Source organism: Tamandua tetradactyla, chromosome 20, assembly GCF_023851605.1.
Source record: "Tamandua tetradactyla isolate mTamTet1 chromosome 20, mTamTet1.pri, whole genome shotgun sequence".
NCBI classification, from domain to species: Eukaryota; Metazoa; Chordata; class Mammalia; order Pilosa; family Myrmecophagidae; genus Tamandua; species Tamandua tetradactyla.
The window spans coordinates 21,594,467-21,619,672 of NC_135346.1; the positions used below are offsets into that span (position 1 = coordinate 21,594,467).

The 25,206-nt window shown below is 46.9% G+C and overlaps 2 protein-coding genes across 11 annotated transcripts in view; both read left to right on the forward strand.

Annotated features, from left to right (window-relative positions):
- The window catches only part of LOC143663888 (protocadherin gamma-C3), a 165,130-nt gene that overhangs the window by 121,896 nt on the left and 18,028 nt on the right, over window positions 1–25,206 (forward strand). Inside the window, exon 1 of one of the 10 annotated variants that reach the window (XM_077137233.1) lies at window positions 9,555–12,874. The exons of 7 other annotated variants lie outside the window; for them this stretch is intronic. In XM_077137233.1, coding sequence (XP_076993348.1) covers window positions 10,445–12,874 — 2,430 coding nt within the window. In that variant the 5' untranslated portion in view covers window positions 9,555–10,444. Of the gene's footprint in view, window positions 1–9,554; window positions 12,875–20,592; window positions 23,842–25,206 lie in introns of those variants that run through there. 2 more of the 10 variants (XM_077137241.1, XM_077137242.1) reach the window with 2 other exon arrangements.
- Window positions 15,820–20,545, forward strand: PCDHGC4 (protocadherin gamma subfamily C, 4). Its single transcript, XM_077138054.1, has one exon. The coding sequence runs from the start codon at window positions 17,314–17,316 to the stop codon at window positions 19,906–19,908; it is 2,595 nt and encodes an 864-aa protein (XP_076994169.1). The 5' UTR covers window positions 15,820–17,313; the 3' UTR covers window positions 19,909–20,545.

Sequence of the window (25,206 nt, forward strand, 5' to 3'; positions counted from 1 at the left end):
GCAGAATTTATCCTTTTGTTTCTGTCTTAAAGCTGCATAATATTCCATCGTATGTATATACCACAGCTTGTTTAGCCACTCATCCATTGATGGACATTTGGGCCATTTCCATCTCTTGTAATTGTTAATAATGCCACTATAAACATCGGTGTAAAAATGTCCATTTGTGTCCTTGCCTTTGGTTCCTCAGAATATATATCTAATAATGGGATTACTGGATCATATGGCAGTTTTGTCTTATCTTCCTGAGGAAACACCAAACTGCTTTCCAGAGTGGTTGCACATTTCTACATTCCCACCAACAGAGAATAAGTTGTGCCTCTTTCTCCACGTCCTCTCTAGCACTTGTAGTTTTTTTTATAATGGCTATTATAATGGCCATAGGTGTGAGATGATATGTCATTGTGGTTTTGATTTGCGTTTCCCTAATAGCTAGTGAGATTGAGCATCTTTTTGAGCCATTTGTATTTCCTCTACTGCAAAGTGTCTATGTCTTTTGCACATTTTAAAAATATGTATATATTTTAAATTTGTACCAAATAAACATTTTTTGCTTTAGTCTCACACATAAGTTGAAATTTTAAAATATTAATTACTATCTATTTTCAGTACACTGCAGTAATGACATTCTTTTGTTCTTCCTCATGCAAAAACATTTTTAAAATTTGTACATTTAGTCACTATCATTATACATCTAGGCATTGCTAGATTATACCATCTCAATTTTTATCATCTATCTTTCTTTGTGATTTCATTTATGCCCAGCCCTCCTCCCTCTATCATTCTCATATGCAGCTTCATTCAGTGTTTTAGCATAATTGTATTACAGTTAGATAATATTGTGCTGTCCATTTCTGAGTTTTTATATTCAGTCCTGTTGCACAATCTGTATCCCTTCAGCTCCAATTACCCAATATCTTACCCTGTTTCTATCTCCTGATGGTCTCTGTTAGCAACGAAATATTCCAAGTTTATTCACTAATGTCAGTTCATATCAGTGAGACCATACAGTATTTATCCTTTTGTTTATGGCTAATCACACTCAGCATATGTCCTTAAGGTCCATTCATGTTGTTACATACTTCATAACTTTATTCTTACAGCTGCATAATATTCCATCTTATGTAAATGCCACAGTTTGTTTAGCCAACCGTCTGTTGATGGGCATTTTAGCTGCTTCCTTCTCTTGGTAATTGTTAATAATGCTGCTATAAACATTGGTGTGTAAATGTCCATTTGTGTCCTTGCTGTCATGTCCTTTGAGTAGAGACAGCATATAGATGAGTCCTGTTTTTCAATCCATTCTGCCAGACTATGTCTTTTGATTGGAGAGTTTAATCCATTAACATTCAGTGTTATTACTGCATGGGTAGTACTTTCTTCTACTATTTTGCCTTCTGGATTTTATATGTCATATCTAATTTTCCTTCTTTTTACCTTTACTCATAGTCTTCCTTTCTACACTCTTCTCCACACCTCTCTCTTCTGTCTAAAAATATATTTTTATTGATAAATCTTAACACACAGACATTCCATACATGGCGTAAAATCAGTGGATTACAGTATGATCACATGGTGTGTATTCATCAACCTGATCATCTTTTAGAGGATTTGCATCACTCTAGGAAAAGAAAAAAAAATTTTTTAAAAGAAAAAACTCATACATACCATACCCTTTATCCCTCCTTCTCATTAGCCACTAGTATTTCCATCTACCCAATTTATTTTACCCTTTGTTCCCCCTATTATTTATTTAATTTTTATCCATATTTTTTTACTCATCTGTCCATACCCTGGATGAAAGGAGCAACAGACATAAGGTTTTCACAATCCCCCAGTCACATTGCAAAAGTTACATCTTTATACAATCATCTTTAAGAATCAAGGCTACTGGAACACATCTCCACAGATTCAGGTACTTCCCTCCAGCCTCTCCAATACGCTATAAACTAAGAAGGGATATGTATATAATGTATAAAAATAACCTCCAGGATAACCTCTCAACTCTATTTGAAATCTCTCAGCCCCTGAAACTTTATCTCATTTCTCTCTTCCCCTTTTGGTTAAGAAGGTTTTCTCAATTGCTTGATGTTGGCTCCCAGGTCATCCCTGGATTTCTGTCCCACATTACCGGGGAGACTTACACCCCTGGGAGGCATGTCCCATGTAGCGGGGGAAGGCAGTGAGTTCACTTGCTGCATTGGCTTAGAGAGACTTTTGCCCATTTTTAAATCAGGTTGTTTGTCTTTTTGTTGTTGAGTTGTAGAATCTCTTTATATATTCTGATATTAAACCCTTATCTGATAATGTGGTTTCCAAATATTGCCTCCCATTGCATAGGCTGTCTTTTTACTTTACTTTTTACTTTTTACATCAAAGTCCTTTGATGCACAAAAGTGTTTAATTTTGAGGATATCCCATTTATCTATTTCTTTTTTCATTACTCATATTTTGAGTGTATTTTTTTTACCCTCTCAGACAATCCTCATTTTTACCTTCTTCTGCAAACCTTGCTCTTCTGTCTTTGACTGACTGTAATTCTCTTTAGTATTTCTTAGCGAACAAGTCTCATTCAGAAACTCTCTCAGTGTCTGTTTGTCTGAGAATATTTTAAACTCTCTCTCATTTTTTGAAGGACAGTTTTGCCAGCCATAAAATTCTTGGTTGGAATCCTAAAGAACACCTAGGGCATTATATAAGATTCTACAAAGGTTCCTAATAGGGTAACTTTCCAGAAACCTACAACCTCCAGATGGGTCCCTGGACCAGATAAGTCCTGAGATGCAGAGTATCAACTAGTTCCATCCCCCATCCCATATTATTGACAGCCCCTTCTAACATGAAAAAGTTAGAAGCCCAAATACCCCTACAGAATGGGAGAAAGATCAAAGTTGATGGTGTTATACAGAGAAGGTAGGTTTTAACAATCGAGTATGATTGCTGAATCATTATATTGACATTTCTTTCAGTCTCCTGTATCTTAGAGCAGCTAGAACTAAAAACCTAAAATTGTGGCATTGTAACCCATACCAAATTCTGAAATCTGTTCTACAACTAATTGTTATGCTGTGCTTTGAAATTTATTGCTTTTTTTGTATATATTATTTTTCACAAAAAAAGAAAAAAGTTGATTGTGATGATAAATGCACAGCTATATGATGATGTTGTGAAACATTGATTGTACACTTGGGCAGTTACATAGTATGTGAATATATAATACATATCAATAAAAATAATTTAAAAATTAACTTAAAAATTTAAAGTTAGCTGCAATCTTAAAATTTAGACTAGGTAGGATTAAACAAGACAACGGGTATTTTGCTATATTATGGGATTTAGTACCCAATCAATATATCACATTTCTATTTTTTTATGTACAAAGAACATGGTCTTATCAATCTTTAAGCAAAAACCACACAAGACAAAAAAAATTAAAAGGAAACATTTCAGAAGTAAAGGCTTTTGATTTACCTCTCTCAATCCATAACAGAGCAGGTGGACAAAAAAAAAATAAGTAAAGATATAGAAGATCTAAGGTTGATCTTATAGATACAGATCAAAATCTGTAATCTAAAGAGAGATAACTTATTTCCAAATTATAATGGTGTGTTCACACACACACAAACATATACTAAGCTTAAGTGACAAGGTGAAAATATATTACAAGAAATTTTCTTATAATAAAGTAAAACTAGAAATTAATAATAATACTGGAAAGAAAAATCCACCTAGACCATAAATAAATAAATAAAATCTTCTAAAAAAATGAATTCTTGGTTGGCAGTTTTTCTCTTTCAGTATATTAAATGCATCATACCACTACCTTCTTACCTCCATGGTTTCTGTTAGAAATCTGCATTAGTCTTATTGAGCGTCCCCTTTTCTCTTGCTGCTTTCAAAATTCTCTTTGTCTTTGATGTTTGACAATCTGATTCGTAAGTGTCTTTGATCTATTCTGTTTAGGGTATGTTGCACTTCTTGGATCTGTAATTGTATGTTTTTCATAAGAGATGGGAAATTTTCCATGATAATAACCTCCATTCTTCCTTCTGCCTCTTTTCCCTTCACTTCCCCTCTGGGACATCCATAAAACGTATATTTGTGCGCTTCATGTTGTCATTCAATTCCATTCTTTTCCCTGTCTGTTCTTTTGTGTGTAGGATTTCAGATGTCCTGTCCTCTAGTTCACTAATCCTTTCTTCTGCCTCTTCACATCTGCTGTGTAAGTTTCCATTGTGTTTTCATCTTCTATTGTGGCTTTCATTTCCTTAAGTTCTGGATTTGTGTTTTCAAGCTTTTGAGTTCTTTATGATCGCCTAATGTCTTCTTTATATCCTTCATCTCTTTTGCCGTATCTTCCCTCAACTTGTTGATTTAATTTTTGACTTGATTTAACATGTTTGATTGAACATTAGTTGTTTCAACTCTTGTATTTAATTTGAAGTGTGTGTTTCTTTGACTGGGTCATATCTTCATTTTTCCCAATAAGAGGTGTAATTTTTTGTGGGTGTCTGGGTATCAGGTTTCCTTGATGGTTTATTCTGGAGGTAATTTTCACTTTTTACTTAGGGTTTTTTTGTTGGTTGGCTCTGTTGTCTCTCTGCTTTTGGGCATTCAGTTCAACTTAATCCAGACCTCTTGCACAGTTTCTATTTAACGGATCAGAATTTTTCAGCTCTTGTTTTTCTGGTTCTTGCCCTGCCTATATGAAACCTTTTTTTGGGGAGGATCTCCTCAGATATGATCAGTCCCAGTCAGACCTTCCCAGACTAGGCAGGCCCAGGTCTCAGGAGGAGGGTGTAATCAGTATCAAGTTTCCAGGCGGATGAAACCCAGTAGGTCATTTGACTTTCCTGCAGAGCTTCTAAACTCCGTGCTTTTCTTATCCTGCCCCAGGTGGTGCTTGTCAGTCCACAGCGCCTCACCAGTGTAAAGTGTGTGGAGACTTTAATTCTCAGCCTGCCAGGGGTATGATTGAGACAGAGGCTGAGGTGGAATCAAGCTTAAGCTGTTTCTGATTCCTAGCCCCTGGGGTCTGAACTCTCTGAAGGAGTGCCACCACTTCAGCTGGGCCCTGCCCCCTTTTCTTGTGGAAGATTTGCCTTTTAGGGAATTATCTCTTTTACTTGACCTGTTACTTTGTCTCTCAGACCTGTCTTAACTCCGCCCTTATGTGGGTCAGAGCTGACAATTGAAAATGCCTGGGGCTTTCTCTAGTGAGCTACTTGGAATATTTTTTAAAAAGAGAGGAAAACAATAAAATCTCTTTTCTGAGCCAGTCACCAGCCCCCAAGGCTCGCAATCAAGAATGACAGTTGTTACCTGTCTCTATAGGGGTACAGCTCTTATCCAGTATTCTGACCTCAGCCAACTCAGTCCTGTCCTCTCTGCCAGGAGAGAGACCTCAGGGTTGCCTTCCTGTTTTCTCTGTTTATCTGTGCTCAGAGCCTGTATTGAGCAGTCCAAATTTGTTAATTAAAACTGCAGTTGTAGTTTGTTTGACCTACCTTCCCTTGCTCCTAGTAGAATCCTCTTTTTCCCACAGGGAAGTGTTTCCAGCAGCCTGCTGTTCCAGTGGGGGAAGGGTGCTAGCCTCTGCAGGTGGGGGCTTTACTTACAGTTTTGTGAGGTGATCTCAGCCCTTCCACCTGTTCCAGACTTATACACGACGTGTGTCCAGTTGCGGAAACAGTTGTTCCAGACAGTTCCTGACTACTTACTAGCTGCTCTAGAGGACTAAATTCCACACCTCCCTATACTGTCATCTTGCCCCGCCTCCCCCTCCATCTTCTGCCCCGCCTTCCCCTCCATCTCGCTTTTTTTTTTTTTTTTTTTTTGCATGAGCAGGCTCTAGGAATCAAACCCACCCCCATCTTGTTAAGAGTTTTAAAACAGAGATTGAAATCTGGTCTTGAGATTTCTGTGGTCGTGTCAAGGAGTACCAATATTATTCCCATTTTACAGACAAGGGAAATAAAACTTAGACAAGTTAAAAAATAAGTTTCATGGTTACATATATACTAAATGTAATAGCTAGTATTGGAACTTGAGTCTCCTTGACACCAAGGCTTCATTCTTAATGTATCCACTTTCCATTTTACAGTAATACTATGTTTGCTGCATCTCATAGGTCAGAGGCATTCTGAGGTTATAAAATGGAGTGGAAAGAAGAGAGAGACTAGGAAATTATATACTGGTGCTTCCATTTCCCCTAGATATAGGTGCTCCAGCTGGTTATCATATTTTGTATTTTGTTCAGGGTGAGTGATATTACCACATCTCACTTGACCCTTTGGAAAATTGTATTTACTCTTTCATATACTTAAGTTAAGAAACAGTTTCATGATGAATATGCATCTGTGTGATGGTATTAAGAATTACTGATTGTATATGTAGAATGGAATGATTTCTAAATGTTGTGTTAGTTAATTTTTTAAATTAATAATAAAAAAAGAAACAGTTTCATTAGGCCCACTGGTAGCTTCAAAAAGTGAATGTATCTTCCAGAAATGCTTACTCCATTTTATAACCTCGGAATGCCTCTGACCTATGAGATGCAGCAAACATAGTATTACTGTAAAATGGAAAGTGGATACATTAAGAATGAAGCCTTGGTGTCAAGGAGACTCAAGTTCCAATACTAGCTATTACATTTAGTATATATGTAACCATGAAACTTATTTTTTAACTTGTCTAAGTTTTATTTCCCTTGTCTGTAAAATGGGAATAATATTGGTACTCCTTGACACGACCACAGAAATCTCAAGACCAGATTTCAATCTCTGTTTTAAAATCTTAGGGAGAATGGATGCACACAAATGAGTATATATAGTCTTTAGTGTATATTCTCTTAGCATGAAGATTTGCTATATTAATAATTTTCAAGTGCCTACTGCGCTAGGCACTGTGGATACAAATGGTCATCAAAACAGACACAGTGCGTACCCTCCTGGAGCATTTGGTTTAAGTGGGAGAGGCAGACATTATGCTAAAACAAAAGAAATAATAAAAATAAATGATGATAAATTCAAAAAAGGAAAATATAAGGTGCTCTGAGAGAGCAAAACAAAGGATCCTGGTTTCAACTTGGGTTCAATGGAAGACTTCCATTAGAAATTAGAATTTAAACAGAGACCTGAAATATTAGCAAATATTTGCAAAAATTAGCAAAGCAAAGGTGGAGAGGAGAAAGAGGCTTTCCTGTGACAGGAACAACTTGTGTGAAGGCCCTGAGGCACAAAAAAAGCTTGGCTACTGATGGGAGTAAAAGCCAGTATAATAGAATATGGTGAGAGGGAGGAAAAGGCATGAGAATCTTGCATGCTATTCAAAGGATTTTGTATTTTATTTCAAGGGCAGTGAGATGCTACTGAGGAACTTTGAGCTGGAGAATGGCATGATCCAATATGATTATAAGAAAATCACTTGGGCCACTGCAGGAAATGGATCCATGAAGGTTATGTTGGTTTATGAAGAGGTCTTAGGAAACCTATGGCTTTATTATCAGTGTAAAAATTACTCAAATTTTGAAAAGCTAGTTTTCAAAAACCAGACTGTGAATTAAGTGATGAATGGGGGGAAAAAAGTTATTGATAAATCAGTATGTTTCTGAATAACCCACTAGACCAGTGCTTCTCAAACTCTAATTGTGCCCCCATGCATCCTACAGTGATTTGGGCAGAGAATGAAAATGTATTCGAAAGCCACCTTGAGGGACTGGGGAGAAAGGAGGAAATATTGGACTTCCCCATCTGGGGAATTCCTGATATCCTCACAAGCAGTAGGGACAACCAATTCTATAGGCTGAGCCCTCGATCTTGGAACTTGCCCCTATGAAACTGATTCTTGCAAAGGAGAGGCTAAGTCTACTTATGATTATGCCTAAGAGTCACCCCAGAGAACCGCTTTTGTTGCTCAGATGTGGCCTCTCTCTCAAAGTCAACTCGGAAGGTGAACTCACTTCCTTCCCAGTACATGGGACGTGAGTACTAGGGGTGTAAATCTCCCTGGCAACATGGGACATGATTCCTTGTGATGAGTCAAGTCCCAGCATCATGGATTGAGAAAGCCTTCTTGACCAAAAGAGGGAAGAAAGAAATGAGACAAAATAAAGTTTTTGTGGCTGTGAGATTTCAAACAGAGTGGAGAAGTTATCCTGGAGGTTATTTTTATGTATTATATAGATATCCCTTTTCAGCATATGGTGTATTTGGAGTGACTAGAGGGAAGTACCTGAAACTGTTGAGCTGTGTTCCAGTAGTCTTGATTCTTGAAGGCGATTGTTTAACTATATAGCTTTTACAATATGACTGTGTGATTGTGAAAATCTTGCGTCTGATGCTCCCTTTATCCAGCGTATGGACAGATGGGTTAAAAAAATAATAATAAGGAAAAGTAAATAAATTAATAAATAATAGGGGGTTACAAGGGGTGAAAAAAATGGGCAGATTGCAATACTAGTGGTCAATGAGAAGGAGGGGTAACGGGTATAGGATGTATGCATTCTTTCTTTTCTCTTTTTATTTCTTTTGCTGGAGTGATGCAAATGTTCTAAAAAGGATCACAATGATAAATACACAACTATATGATGATATTGTGAGCATTGCTTGTATACTTTGGATGGACTATATGGGGCGTGAAGATATCTCAACAAAAATATTTTTTAAAAAACAAAAACTTTAATGTGTGTTCAAATCATGCAGTATTCTTGTTAAAATGCAAATTCTGGTTTAGTATGTCTGAAGTATGGCATTTCTGCATTTGTAACGAGCTCTCATGTGATGCTTATACCACTGGTCCTTGGCTCACGCTGGGAATAGTTGCTTATTGAGCTATATTCTATATTCTAAATTCTGAACACAGTCTATGGAATATATTCTATCTTCTAATGACTGTCAGCTTTCTTACTTGTCTGGCCAATTATCAAAATTCAATATTTAAACGTGGGTGTTTTAGGAGATAAAATTAAAGCTGTAAGAAATGAAACGGAAAGACAGGTCACAAGTGACTTTTCATCTCTTCAGTAAATATTCTGTGTATACTTTATTTACTATCTACCTATCTAATGTGTCTGCCTACTTACCTGCCTGTGTTCAAGGTTCAGATACAGGTTAGAAAGGACTACATGCAATAAAAACTGTCGAAGACAAGTATACAGAAATAGTATGAGGTGCCAAAACTTTACATTTAATATCTAATGAGGTGATTCACATCATTAACTGAGGCTTACTTTGTTCCAAGTACTTCACCTGTTTATTCATTCAATAAGATAGGAACCTGGGAACCCTTAAAGGATAGTTTATTTTCCAAGGACATACAACTCAGCACTAGCTTATTTCATAGCTTACTCTCTTATTTGTTATTTTAATCACTGCTAACTTGTTTGGTGACTACAATCCTAAATGCAAAAAAGTTGAGGCTGCTCTATCTGTGGGTAAAAGCTTTGCAATTCTCTGAAGACTTAATGTCATGTTGTTAGCATTATCTCAATTATTTTATAAGAGTCCTAGATGGTAAATAGTCCTTTTTTTTTTCTTCATTTTTTTGGGGGGTGGGGGTAATACTTTCACTTACAATGCAATTTTTCCTTGTGGCATATCAATCCTGTATCTTAGAAAAAGAATTCAAGTAAAAGGGAATTGTTTGAGAGTATATATTTTTTGGAAAAGACATGGTAGTAAATTTCATGTTGCTCCCTGGGTCTTAAAAAACGAGAGCTAAAATCTGAATTATATTTTTAAATTTCATAAGAAGGAACAAAACCACACAGGGTAATAGCTCCTGTTGATTTGCGGTACCGAGGAAATGACAGGGAATTCCAGAGTCTCATTTGGTAAGAAAGGAAAATGAAATGACTATGAGTAGGGTCTGGTTAGGTACGTTTTATCCAGTTCCAACCAACCAAAGTTACTGGTGTTTTTCCAGACAACGTTGTGTCGTTTGAGGTTTGGTTTGATCCTCCTTCTCGCGATTAAAGAGATTAACATGCTTAATAAACCTTGACTGGGCTTGGAGACTTGCGGAACCGCCCGCTTCCTCGCCATGCAGCTGGCTTTCCCGGTTAGAGCAGGCTTGCGACGTAGGGACAGTGCCAGCGCGCCGGGGCCGGAAACCCTGGAGCGAAGCCAAAGGAAAGTGAAGTTCCCGGTGCTAGCGCGAGTCCCGCTCGGAGAGCCCGGCGCTAGCGCATTCTTCGTGCAGTTATTGGCTGGGACTCTGTGTGCCGCTGTCGGCCAATGAAGACGCGGGAGATCTGGCCCCTGCCCGTCCCCTTTCGGCGCCCCGGGATGAGGCAGAGACTGAACAGCCGGCGAGCAAATCAAAGGCATCCAGAAAGCCATGTCCGACTCAGCGCCCAGCGCCCGAGCGCTAACCCGCTGAAAGTTTCTCAGCGAAATAGCCGGGACGACCTGGACCGCGCTAAGAAGATCTGCTTTTGAGTGAGATGGTCCCAGAGGCCTGGAGGAGCGGACTGGTAAGCACCGGGAGAGTGGTGGGAGTTTTGCTTCTGCTTGGTGCCTTGCACAAGGCTTCCGCCGTCCTTCGCTATGAGATCCTGGAGGAGAGAGAGAAGGGTTTCGCGGTGGGCAACGTGGTCGCGGACCTTGGCTTGGATCTCCGCAGCCTGTCCGCCCGCAGGCTCCGGGTGGTATACGGAGGCAGCCGCAGGTTCTTTGAGGTGAATCGGGAGACCGGAGAGATGTTCGTGAACGACCGCCTGGATCGCGAGGAGCTATGTGGGACCCTGCCCTCCTGCACCGTAACTCTGGAGTTGGTTGTGGAGAGCCCGCTGGAGCTGTTCAGCGCGGAAGTGGTCATCCAAGACATCAACGACAACAATCCCGCTTTTCCTACCCGGGAAATGAAATTGGAGATCAGCGAGGCCGTGGCCCCGGGGACGCGCTTTCCGCTCGAGAGCGCGCACGATCCGGACGTGGGGAGCAACTCTCTACAGGTTTATGAGCTGAGCCGAAACGAGTACTTTGCGCTGCGCGTGCAGACGCGGGAGGACGGCACCAAGTACGCGGAGCTGGTGCTGGAGCGCGCTCTGGACCGCGAGCGGGAGCCAAGTCTCCAGTTGGTGCTGACGGCCTTGGACGGAGGGAGTCCGGCTCGCTCCTCCAGCCTCCCTATTCGTATCGCGGTGCTGGACGCGAATGACAACGCGCCCGCCTTCAACCAGTCCCTGTACCGGGCTCGCGTCTTGGAGGATGCGCCCCCCGGCACTCGCGTGGTGCAAGTCCGTGCAACGGATCTGGATGAAGGCCCCAATGGGGAAATTATTTACTCCTTCGGCAGTCACAACCGCGCCGGAGTGCGGGAACTATTCGCCTTAGACCTCGTAACCGGGGTGCTGACAATCAAGGGCCGCCTGGACTTCGAAGACACCAAACTGCACGAGATTTACATACAGGCCAAGGACAAGGGCGCCAATCCTGAAGGCGCACACTGCAAAGTTTTGGTAGAGGTTGTGGACGTGAATGACAATGCCCCGGAGATCACAGTCACCTCCGTGTATAGCCCAGTTCCCGAGGACGCCCCCCTCGAGACTGTCATCGCGCTGCTCAGTGTGACCGATCTGGATGCTGGCGAGAACGGGCTGGTGACTTGTGAGATTCCACCAGGACTTCCCTTCAGCCTGACTTCCTCCCTCAAGAATTACTTCACTTTGAAAACCAGTGCAGCCCTGGACCGGGAGACGGTGCCCGAGTACAACCTCAGCATCACGGCTCGGGACGCGGGAGCCCCTTCCCTCTCCGCCCTTACGACGCTGCGGGTCCAAGTGTCGGACATCAACGACAACCCTCCCCAATCTTCCCAATCTTCCTACGACGTTTACGTTGAGGAAAATAACCTCCCCGGAGTTCCAATACTAAATCTAAGTATCTGGGATCCCGATGCCCCACAGAATGCTCGCCTCTCCTTCGTTCTCCTGGAGCAAGGAGCTGAAACCGGGCTAGTGGGTCGCTATTTCACAATTAATCGTGACAGTGGCGTGGTATCATCTTTAGTGCCCCTGGACTACGAGGACAGGCGGGAGTTCGGATTAACAGCTCATATCAGTGACGGGGGCACCCCGATCCTGGCCACCAACATAAGCTTGAACATATTTGTCACTGACCGCAATGACAATGCCCCCCAGGTCCTATACCCGCGGCCGGGCAGGAGCACAGTAGAGCTGCTGCCCCGAGGTACCGCTGCCGGCCATCTGGTCACGCGGGTGGTGGGCTGGGATGCAGATGCAGGCCACAACGCCTGGCTTTCCTACAGCCTCTTGGGAGCGCCCAACCAGAGCCTTTTTGCTGTGGGGCTTCACACGGGTCAAGTCAGCACTGCCCGCCCTGTCCAGGACACAGATTTGTCCAGGCAGACTCTCACGGTCTTGATTCAAGACAATGGGGAGCCATCGCTGTCCACCACCGCGACCTTGACTGTGTCAGTAACCGAGGAATCGCCCGAAGCCCGGGCCGAGTTTCCGTCGGGCTCAGACCCCCGGGAGCAGAATAAGAATCTCACCTTTTATTTACTCCTCTCTCTAATCCTGGTGTCCGTGGGGTTCGCCGTTACGGTACTGGGAGTGATCATATTCAAAGTTTACAAGTGGAAGCAGTCCAGGGACCTATACCGAGGCCCAGTGAGCTCCCTGTACCGAACGCCAGGGCCTTCCTTCCACGCGGACGCCGTGCGGGGAGGCCTGATGTCGCCCCACCTTTACCATCAGGTGTACCTCACCACAGACTCGCGCCGCAGCGACCCGCTGCTCAAGAAACCCAGTGCCGCCAGCCCACTGGCCAGCTGCCAGAACACTCTGCGGAGCTGCGATCCGGTGTTCTATAGGCAGGTGCTGGGTGCAGAGAGCGCCCCTCCTGGACAGGTAAGGGTTAGCAAGAGATCCCTGAAATATATTAATGCTTCTTGATTCTTGTACCGTGCTTAGGAAGGTGTCAAGTAGTTGGTTAATGACAAAGATGTCTTCTTGATGATGCATCCCCACTTTCACCTGAGCTTCCTTTAGATGGAACATTGTGCCTTTGTGAGAGGGATGGCCTGGCTAGTCTGTGGTTTGTGGTTTCATTTCAAGATGAAGTTAATTGACACATTTCTCACTCAATTCATACACTCATCACTCACTTGCCATCACAACTAACCAATGTTGCTAAGGAGCCATTAAGCTATAATCCAAGAACTTAACACTCAGAGGTTGGTGTGGTGTCATTTTGCATTGGGGGAAAAAACTGCTGGATACCTCTGACCAGTGACAGCTGCTAGGAATATAAAAACTACCTTTCAAATGATTGCTACATCTTCATTAAAGAATAATCGTTTGCTTGTAATTTTCCTATGCCTTCACAGATCCTATAGTTCATTCTCAAATTATTTGCTATGAAAGAAGTCAAGTTCTAGGCATCCTTTAAATTTTATTTCAAGCACTCTATTGGAAATGCTGTGCACATTACTTACAAAATATTTTTATGTTATAATAGTAATGCATATGCATTGTAGAACATTTTGAAAATATAGAAAAGTATACAATACAAAAGTATAAAGAAAAATTAAAATGACCTATAATTTTTAAACCCAAAGATAACCACCTTTAATTACAAAAGTAATCATTTATTTTGGAAACAAGCCAGATGATCCAAAAGAACACAAAGTACAAAATGAAAGTCTGCTTATGCTTTAGTATCATACTCCATTCTTCCACCATTATTTCCCTAAATAAATACATAATGTGAAAGACTGGTAAATTCGTACCCTTAAAAAGGTAAAACTTTCATTCATTTGGGATGTTGTCCAAGTGATTGCAAGACCTTTACCTTGGAGACAAACTTTCACACACTTCCAATTGTAGGAGAACCACTGTTATTTTGTTACTGACAGGAAATGCATTATTGCTATCAACCCTTGGATTCCACAGTTAGACAAGCTAGGCTCTGCCACTTATCAACCATGAGCCCTCAGCCAAGTTACTTCATCTCCTTTCTAAGCTGTTTTGCATAGGCAAAAATGGAATGTGTTCAATAAATATTAGCTGTTACTATTGTTTTTTGTTAGTTCTTCATCCGTCCCTAGTCTTAAACACAGCTTGAAAATCAGGAAATCTGGGGATAGCCAAAATTGACAAAGTATGAAAGCCAGAGAGAAGCAGCTGCTCCTCTTCTCGGCAGCCTGGTAAACAACTGGCGTTTTCCCCAGAAAGATGTTTGCAAGCTTGGTTGCATGTTGAAATCACTCAGGGATCTGTAAAAAAGTTTTGAAGTTCAGGTCATACCCCAAACCAATCAAACTAATGCATAATTTCAGGGGTGGCATAAGAAGGTCAGTAATTTTTTTAAGGCCCCCAGGTATTCCAATGTGCAATTTATACAGTGTGTGAATTATATGTCAATAAAGCTGTTTAAAAAAATCTAGAGATGGGCGAATCACATACCTGACACAAGAAGGTCAAGACTAGGATGTGTAGGATTAAGGCTCTGTGATACTCTGATTCTAGTCAAACAGCCTGTGTGCCTGTTTGTCTTAGTATGAGTGTGCTAATATAAGGCATCAGATCTGTAAGACGTTTAGTTCTTGGCTATTCAAGACATTGGTAGAGGGCCAGTTTATGGTATGGGGATGACAAACTGGTTGAAAAATCATTTAAGATGTCATAGAAGGAGGCTTCATATTTTGCCAGACTGGGAGTGAAGGTGAGAAACCCTAGTACTGCACATATTAGTTGTTTGGCTTTAAACAAGTCACGTCCCCACTATGAATGCCAGTTTCCTCATCTGTAACATAAAGCTAACGGCTACTTCGCAAAGTTGTTGAGAAAGTGAAAATTAATGCATATAAGGTGCTTTGTACATAACATGTATTCAGTGAATGCTTGCTGAATTGATAAATGATAATCTTAGTAGTTCACCATTTATTGGGTGTCCTTGTAAGTCAGATTCTTTGCTAAGCATTTGTAAAAGATGAAGAGAGAGTCCTTGCCATCAGAGCACACGGGAGAGAAATGGGCGAAAAGCAATGATGTTGGAGGTCTCTAGATACAAGAAGCAGTGGAAACAAAGAGGAAGAAACACCTAAGTCAACCTGGGGAAATCAGGAAAGACTAGAGTGGCGATGATGTTTGCGTTAAGAACTAAAGGTTGAGCAGTAGTTTGTCAAACAGTAAAAGGGAAAAGGGGGTGAGAGGGGGCACTGCAGGAAATTTCATGTAAAGGGAGCATGGTCTTTCCTTATTTTGAGCGTTAAACTGTGCATCTTCGCAGAGGAGGTGGAACAAGCAGACGGGAGGCAGACCCTGATTAGCCTTTAGGCCATTCTAAGGAGTTTCTATTTTATTCCCTATAGATGATAGTCATTGCAGAATTTTGAACAGCCATACATATGATGCCAGCAGTTTTGTTTGTTTTGTTTTGTTTTTAAGAGTGATTACTCTTTTACTCAGTAAGTGAAATGGTTTGGGGATACCAGGACTGGAGACAAAGAGAACATTTCGAAGGCTATGGTGATATTTGAGAAGATTGATAAACACTTGAATCAGCACAGTGCAGCATGGATGGAAATGACTGCAGTAAAATCATCAGGACTTGTTGATTGACATGATACAGGGAGTGAGGGAGAGGAATGAGTCACGGGTGACCCCCAGGAGTCTGATTAAGGCAGCCAGGTGGATGAAGGTGCCATTCACTGACATAGTGAACCCTAGCATAAAACCCTGGTCAATCAGGCTGATCTACAGCCCCATCATTTCCATGGGAGGAGGTTTAGGTGGTTTTACTTATTTATTTATTTTTAATTTGTGTGTGTGTGTGTGTGTGTGTGTGTGTGTGTGTGTGAAAGAACATGGAAATTTGTATTCCTCTGTTTGCGACCATTATATTGTTAGCTGGCCTCACTATAGCCAAAAAGATAATCCTGATGATCAGCAGTCTGGAAAAAAGTCTAGGGAGGGGATAAGAACTCCAAGTTTTGCTGCCAGTTTTGGCAGCCAGGAGTAACCTAGGTGAGGGTTTGGACGAGTTCAGAAATCATGTCCAGATCAGGCTGGAATTTTCTTTTTCTATGCTCTGGTGTGTTTGCCACTCAAACTATAGCCTGCAGGGTGAAATGGGCTCTGTTTCTGTATGTGTGCAAGGTAGTAGCCAGGCTCTTCGGAAGGTTTGAGTAGGGGTGGGGGAGGGGCGAGATCAAGGCTCCAGTTTCAAGGGGCTCCCTGGGGCGAACTGAACAGCTCCCCCTTTTGAAATGGTCTCCGTTGGTAATTAACTGCGTATCAAGCTTATGGTGGTGTCAAATAAAGAGGATTTGTAGGCACAATGCTGTTGGTAGCTGATCCCAGTCATTCAAGGTAGCTGTTAAATCTGTGAATATTAGCATTCTGCCAGGTAATGAGATCCGGTGCTTAGCGCCTCCCAGACGCACTGATTCTTTACTAATTTGGAACATCTCCCTCTCTTGGCTTCCTCCACCCATTTCATATCCTTCCATACTGTCCTTGAAATAAATGAATGGTAATTTAGCGTAGCACTAGCATGTGTCTGAATAAGAGAAATTCGGTTTCTGCCGTGCCTCCTGTTACGATAGAAAGTGTGTGTTGCATAGATTTAATTGGCTACATTAATGTGTAAACCTTTTCTGCAAAGATGGATACATTTCTGTATAAGCTGCAGAGGGGTAGAGTTTTGAATATATGGCAGTGCTTCTAATTAGCTGTTGCTCTCACACAGTCAGACCGAGGCCAAAGCTACTCATTTAGAATACTGGGTGATGACAATACTGGCTGGAACAAAGTGACCAGTCTCAAATGGCTACTCACTCTCTGGGCTGCAGGTTGCTAGGGTTCTGGCTGTCGCTGTCTCCTTCTGCCTTCCCCGCCCCCCGCCCCCCAGAGGGGCGGGGTAGATTGGTCTATTAGAAAAAAACAAACAAATATACATGTTGTGTGCCTCTCCGCAAAACTAATAACCATGGATGGAATGCTGTTGAGCAGGAGGAAGACGAAAGACAGGGTTTTTTTTTCTTTTTCTTTTTCTTTTTTTTCCCCCCAATGCTGCGACGCATTAACCCTGCTGCTATTGGGACGTTCTCTGCTCAGCCTATTGGCTGAGCCCAGGAGCCGCTGTCTGCCAATCGGGTGGTGAAAGGCAGACAAATCTACCCCGCCACCAGCAAAAAACGGCGCGTAACCCTTGCGGCGCCGGCCGAGCCGCGCCAGAGGTGGCGCGGGAAAGGGAGATCGGTGTCTCCAGCTGCTGTGGCCGTTTGGGGCGGGTTGGCTGCTTCGGCTTCTCAGCACACGTAGACAGCTAGCGGGTGGCAGCAATGCTCTACAAGGTGAGAAGCTGGGTGGCAGTTTGGCGGGGGGTTACCCTTTTGTTCCTCTTTTGCCACCTGGGTTACGTTTGTGGGCAGATCCGCTACCCGGTCCCAGAGGAGTCACAGGAAGGGACTTTTGTAGGGAATGTCGCCCAAGATTTCCTGTTGGATACAGAGAGTCTGTCAGCTCGCAGGCTGCAGGTCGCGGGAGAGGTGAACCAAAGACACTTCCGTGTGGATTTGGACAGCGGAGCCCTGCTCATCAAGAATCCAATTGATCGAGAGGCACTGTGTGGGCTCAGTGCTAGCTGCATCGTGCCCCTAGAGTTTGTAACCGAAGGGCCTTTGGAGATGTACCGAGCGGAGGTAGAAATTGTAGATGTGAATGATCACGCCCCCCGATTTCCTCGGCAGCAGCTGGACTTGGAAATTGGGGAGGCAGCTCCTCCAGGACAGCGTTTCCCCTTGGAAAAGGCTCAGGATGCAGATGTGGGGAGCAACTCCATCAACAGCTATAGACTGAGCTCCAATGAGCACTTTGCACTGGATGTCAAGAAGCGCAGCGACGGCAGCCTCGTCCCAGAGCTGCTCCTGGAGAAGCCCCTGGATCGGGAGAAGCAATCTGACTACCGCCTGGTGCTGACTGCTGTGGACGGAGGGAACCCCCCGAGATCTGGCACAGCGGAACTCCGGGTGTCGGTGCTGGATGTGAACGACAACGCCCCAGCCTTCCAGCAGTCCAGCTACAGGATCAGCGTGTTGGAGAGCGCACCGGCTGGCATGGTTCTCATCCAGCTCAACGCCTCTGACCCAGACCTGGGTCCCAGTGGTAACGTCACCTTTTCTTTCAGTGGCCACACCCCTGATCATGTGAGAAACCTCTTTAGCCTGCATCCCACAACTGGAAAGCTTACCCTGCAGGGACCCCTTGACTTTGAGAGTGAGAATTATTATGAATTTGATGTGCGCGCTCGTGATGGGGGCTCTCCAGCGATGGAGCAACATTGCAGCCTTCGTGTGGATCTTCTGGATGTAAATGACAACGCCCCCCACATCACAGTGACTTCAGAGCTTGGAACTCTCCCAGAGAGCGCAGAACCTGGCACCGTGGTGGCACTCATCAGTGTGCAGGACCCCGACTCTGGATCCAATGGAGATGTGAGCCTCCGTATTCCCGACCACCTGCCATTCGCCCTCAAGTCTGCCTTCAGGAACCAGTTCTCCCTGGTGACTGCTGGGCCCTTGGACCGAGAGGCCAAATCCAGCTTTGACATCATGGTCACTGCTTCTGATGCTGGGAGCCCTCCCTTGAGTACTCATAGGACTATTTTCCTCAACATTTCAGATGTGAATGATAACCCACCATCTTTCTTCCAGAGGTCACATGAGGTGTTCGTGCCGGAGAACAATCGCCCAGGGGACCTGCTTTGCTCCCTTGCAGCCTCTGATCCAGACTCCGGTTTGAATGCACTTATCTCCTACTCTCTCCTAGAGCCCAGAAACCGAGATGTGTCTGCTTCCTCCTTCATCTCTTTGAACCCCCAGACAGGAGCTGTCCATGCAACTCGGTCCTTTGACTATGAGCAAACGCAGACACTGCAGTTTGAGGTGCAGGCGCGAGACCGGGGCAACCCACCCCTTAGCAGTACTGTGACAGTTCGTCTATTCGTGCTGGACCTCAATGACAATGCCCCAGCCGTGCTCCGCCCTCGGGCCCGGCCTGGCTCCTTATGCCCCCAAGCACTGCCTCCTTCAGTGGGTGCTGGCCACCTAGTCACAAAGGTGACCGCTGTGGACTTGGATTCGGGTTATAATGCTTGGGTTTCCTATCAGCTCCTGGAAGCCCCAGACCCTAGCCTGTTTGCCGTCTCTCGCTATGCTGGAGAGGTGCGGACCGCTGTCCCCATCCCAGCTGACCTCCCGCCGCAGAAGCTGGTCATCGTGGTGAAGGACAGTGGCAGCCCACCACTCTCTACCTCTGTCACTCTCCTGGTGTCCTTGGAGGAAGACGCGCATCCGGTTGTCCCGGACCTTCGAGAATCTTCAGCCCCAAGGGAAGGAGAATCCCGTCTGACCCTCTACTTGGCTGTATCTCTGGTGGCCATCTGCTTCGTCTCCTTTGGCTCCTTCGTGGCACTGCTCTCTAAGTGTCTGCGTGGGGCTGCCTGCGGAGTGACCTGCTTTCCTGCTGGCACCTGTGCCTGTCTCACTCGATCTCGAAGGAGGGAGGGGCTTCCTCCTTCCAATGGGATCCTCCGAATCCAGCTAGGGTCAGATGATCCTATCAAGTTTGTTGATGTGGGCGGCCATTCTCATGGCTGTACACCCTTGGCTTCTGCACCCACTCGGAGTGATAGCTTCATGATGGTGAAGTCACCCAGTGCGCCTATGGCAGGGGAGCCTGTTCGCCCAAGCTGCCCACCCTCTGATCTTCTCTATGGGCTAGAGGTGAGACCTTCGCAGGCTCAGCCAATGCCTGAGGGTTGTTCTGATCTAGGCATATGGCTGGACTGTGTCCCAGAGAGTATTGGTCTCTCTGCGAGAGCCCATAGTGGTGTCACCATTTTTGTGAGTAACTATGTGGTAGATGCTGTGCTTTAGAAGTGTTTTGTGAATTAACCAGGGAGTTGTCACAGATTGGCACTTGGAGGTGGGTTGTGCCCATGTCTGAAATAAGAAATGAAAGTAATTGGTGACCAATTGGTGAGCCAAATTACTGTGAAAGCATGCTGCTGGCAGGTGGGAGCATAGAAAGTTAGAATGCACAAGGAGAGAATGCATGGGTCAATCGCCTTAACCCAGGTGGCTGCTTTCTTTACTTTTCCTAAAGATGGTGGATGGGGAGGGGGGCAGGTTCTGAAGTATCTTGACTCCGGGTTGCTATTTCCCAAAAATGGATTGAAGGAGACTGATGAGATCTTTACCTCCACGGCATCTAGTCCTTCCTAACCTACTAGCAAGGGAACTCTCTCTGCAACACAGCAGAGAGCACGAAGAGGAGCTTGCCAAGGGAGTAGAGAGGCACCAATCAAGGTAAATAGCAGAGATCTTTTGGTCCAGATCTTCAGAATTCCCAGTAAAGTCCCTCCTGGGATTTGAAGTAGATGCAGCAGATTGAAAGGAGGGGCTTCACCTCTTTGGGAAAAGAGCAATGAGTGGAATCACTTAATGTCAGAAAACTGGTTTACGGCCGAGGAATTCATAGAGGTGACCATTTGGGGAGTCTTTAACTAGAGTCCTCCTGAATTGGTGAAATTATAAAGCCTGGAGACCAGGTCCCCTCCTGGGTGGTCTGCCTTAGCCCCAGAAATGTCCTCCCTCCTTGTAAGCAGTGACCTATATTCCATAGCACAAGTCTGGAGTCTCAGAAAAGCTGAGTCCTGTAGCCATCATCTGACATTAAGATTTTCCTCAGAATATTGCTGGAGACTCAGAGCAAAATGTTTCGGGGTCCTAACAAATCTTTTCTCTCACCTTAGCAGCGTTTGGCAGGCTGGGGGCGGGAGAGGGAACACATGGGTTTTGCCTTTCCCAGAAGGACGAATTTTGTGGATTCAAGAAAGTGGTGGAGACTTCTGAAGTCATGCGGGAAGTTGCTGGGGCAGAACCCTGAGGAGATTTGTACCACTTTGTCTTCCCTGCTGAGCACCATCTGAGGCTGTCAAACTTGGCTGCCAAGGGGTCTGAATCAACCTGCAGCGCGAAGTGAGTGGGGAAGTGGAAGGCTTCTGTGGCACAGACTTGCAGCGCCTGTTCCTAAGGTTTCCAGCACTGAGGAGACTTCATAATTGGTTGAGAGCAGACAGACTTTGGGGCCAATCAGACTCGGAGCCGAGGTGGGGAATCTGCTCTTCCTGCCTGCCTCTCCTCCCCCAGCTCCGACTCAGAGTCGCTTCCCCTCCCCACCACCCACCCCCGCCATTTGGTGACTAAGAAGAACTGCTGCAGACAGGCAAACCTCGGAGCAGTTTTTAAGAGGCTGGAGGGAGACATAGAGATTTCAGCTTCTGCATTGCAAGATCTGAATCTACCTTGGAGACAGGACAGCACTGTCCAGGAAGGGACTTCTAGGTCATGGGGCCTAGGTCACCCCCACAGCTCGCTGGGAAATGGCAAGTGCTGTGCATGTTGTCCGTGTGCTGCTGGGGCTGGGTGTCTGGGCAGCTTCGCTACTCCGTGGTGGAGGAGTCCGAGCCGGGGACGCTGGTGGGGAATGTTGCTCAGGATCTGGGCTTAAAGGTGACAGATCTGTCAAGCCGCCGACTGCGGTTGGGCTCCGAGGAGAATGGGCGCTATTTTTCCCTGAGCTTGGCTAGTGGTGCTCTGGCAGTGAATCGAAAGATTGACCGTGAGAGCCTGTGTGGAGCCAGCACCAGCTGCCTGCTGCCAGTGCAGGTGGTGACCGAACACCCCCTGGAGCTGGTCCGTGTAGAGGTAGAGATCCTGGATCTCAATGACAACTCTCCCAGCTTTGCTACCCCTGAGCGAGAGATGCGCATCTCAGAATCAGCTGCGCCTGGGGCACGATTCCCACTGGATAGTGCCCAGGATCCAGATGTGGGCACCAATACCGTGAGCTCCTACACCCTGAGCCCCAGCAGCCACTTCTCTCTGAATGTGAAAACCCTAAAAGATGGGAAGTTGTTCCCAGAGCTGGTGTTAGAGAAGCAGCTGGACCGGGAAGCCCAGGCAACACATCAGCTGGTGCTCACTGCTGTGGATGGGGGCACCCCGGCCCGCTCGGGGACCTCCCTCATCTCTGTCATCGTGCTGGACATCAATGACAATGCTCCAACCTTCCAGTCCTCAGTTCTGCGCGTGGGACTTCCTGAGAATGCACCCGTGGGGACACTGCTGCTCTACCTCAATGCCACTGATCCAGACGAGGGCACCAATGGCCAATTAGACTATTCTTTTGGGGACCACACATCTGAGGCAGTGCGAAATCTCTTCGGTCTCGACCCTAGCAGTGGGGCAATCCACGTGTTGGGGCCTGTAGACTTTGAGGAGTCAAGTTTCTATGAAATTCACGCAAGAGCCCGTGACCAGGGGCAGCCTGCCATGGAGGGCCACTGTGTGATTCAAGTGGATGTGGGAGATGTCAATGACAATGCCCCAGAGGTGCTCCTGGCCTCTTTGGTCAACCCTGTCCTGGAGAACACTCCAGAGGGCACAGTAATAGGGTTGTTCAATGTGCGAGACCGAGACTCAGGTAGAAATGGTGAAGTGAGCCTTGATATCTCTCCGGACCTGCCATTTCAGATTAAGTCTTCTGAGAACCACTACTCCCTGCTGACCAGTCAGCCGTTGGACCGAGAGGCCACAACACACTATATCATCGAGCTGCTGGCCAGTGATGCTGGCTCGCCTCCCCTGCACACACATCTCACCATCACACTCAACATTTCAGACGTGAATGACAACGCACCACACTTTGCCCAGCAGCTCTACACTGCTTACATCCCGGAAAACCGGCCCCCAGGCTCCCTTCTCTGCACCGTGGTTGCCTCGGATCCAGACACTGGGGATAATGCCCGCCTCACCTACTCCATCATAGGGAGCCAGATTCAGGGAGCCCCGGCCTCCTCCTTCGTATACGTCAACCCTCAGGATGGGCGAGTCTTTGCCCAGCGGACCTTTGACTACGAACTGCTGCAGATGCTGCAGATTGTGGTGGGGGTCCGAGACTCCGGCTCTCCCCCACTGCATGCCAACACGTCCCTGCATGTGTTTGTCCTGGATCAGAATGATAATGCCCCAGCCGTGCTGCACCCACAGCCCGGCCGAGAACTCTCAGCCCCCCAGCGTCTCCCTCGCTCTGCTCCTCCTGGCTCCTTGGTCACCAAGGTGACAGCCGTGGACGCTGATGCGGGCCACAATGCATGGCTGTCCTATTCGCTGTTGCCACAGTCCACAGCCCCGGGACTGTTCCTCGTGTCTGCGCACACTGGTGAGGTGCGTACGGCCCGGGCCTTGCTGGAGGATGACTCTGACACCCAGTGGGTGATGGTCCTGGTGAGGGACAATGGTGACCCTTCACTCTCCTCTACAGCCACGGTGCTGCTGGCTCTAGAGAACGAGGACCTGGAGGAGATGCCCAAATCCAGTGACTTCCTCACACACCCTCCAGAGCGGTCAGACCTTACCCTGTACCTCATTGTGGCACTAGCGGCCGTTAGTCTGTTATCCTTAGTCACCTTCACCTTTCTGTCAGCCAGGTGCCTTCGAGGGCACGCAGATGGGGACGGGGGTGGGAGCCAGTGCTGCGGGCGCCAGGACTCTCCCTCCCCGGACTTCTATAAACAGTCCAGCCCCAACCTGCAGGTGAGCTCGGATGGCACGCTCAAGTACATGGAGGTGACGCTGCGGCCTACAGACTCACGTAGCCATTGCTACAGGACGTGCTTCTCGCCAGCCTCGGATGGCAGTGACTTCACCTTTCTAAGGCCCCTGAGCGTCCAGCAGCCCTCGGCTCTGGCGCTGGAGCCTGATGCCTTCCAGTCCCGCTGCAGTACGTTGCCGGCGCGGAGCCAGGTGAGGGGCTTGGCTCAGCCGGGGTCTGCGGTGGGGACGGCGTTGGAGAAGCCACCCGTCCACATAAGGGACTCTGAACTTGCATCCTCTCCTCTCCGGCTGGCTGCGCTCCACCCAACCTGCGGGGCCGTTCGGACTGACTGCACGGAACCAGAGGCGCGGTGGAGGAGGCGGGGATGGGGCTCTGAGCGCCGGGAGATGGGGTTTGGCCCGGCGAGGGGAGGGCAGGTGCGAGCGACCCCCACCGCAGTCAAAAAGGCTGAGGGTCCAGGCTGATCCCCCAGCCCGAGGTTCCCGTGAATTTCTGGTCACTTCCGCGGGGGGCCGGGGTTGGGGGTGGGAGGGCATCACAGACCTAGGCTTGCAGACGGCCTCCTGGGCGCCGGCCCGCGCGGCCAGTTCTTACTTAAGTTTTCTCTTAACGTTTCAACCCACTCCCACGACCTGTGACTTCGCTGTTATCCTCAGTCCTCCCCTGTGTGCCCCCCATCACCCTCCCGCATCGGTGAGACAGGACAGAGGAGCGCGCAGGGCTCAGCGTGCCCTCCCCGCAGTCACGGGGCACACGCGGCGCGCGGGCTGCCCACGCCTCCCGAGCACGCCCATGCACCAGCCTTACCGCCTGCTGCCGCCGCCAGGTTCCCGCGGGCCGTCCCCGTCCCACCCGCAGCTGTCCTCCCACGCGCCGCCCGCCTCACTGGGGCGCACCGCTGGCTGAGCGCTCGCTGGTGAGGATCCCGAGGTCGCGGCCGCGCAGCTCCTGGCGAGGACTCGGGGGCTCCTGCTCCCACTCCCGCGCTCTCCCCCGCCCCGCCCCGCCCGGGGCTGGAGGGGCTCGCCTCGGCGCTGGCCTGAGCGGGCTGCTGCTTCCGGGCGGCGGGAGCGACTCTGGACGCTGAAGGCGCGGGGCGAGCCGGGACTCGACGACCGCGGGCCCCCGGATCGGGCTGGGCCTCTGCCTGGGGCTTCTCGTCCCTGGTCCAGCAGCTGAGCCGCCCTGTGGCCCGGCAGGCAGCAGGGCCCGGCCTGGGAAGAGCGGGCAGGCCTCCGTAGGAGAGGTAGCCCCGGAACCGCAGCGGCACCAGCACCCCAGTTCCTCCCATGACACGTGGGAGCCTGCAGCACCCAGCGCTGGATGCTCAGAGATCAGCTTTTGGCTCCGTCGTGACCCTAATGTGTCAGGCAATCTAGGGTCAGGGCCTTGGGGAGGAGGGGTGTGACAAAGGTTTCTGAGACTCCACGAAGTTCTTCCTCCTCTGGCAGATGGAAAGCCATAGTTCTCCCACCTTCCTGGGGGCCATCATGTACGGGAAAACTTTAATAGTAAAAAGCACAAGTGTTCACAATCCTGGGAACTTTTATTCA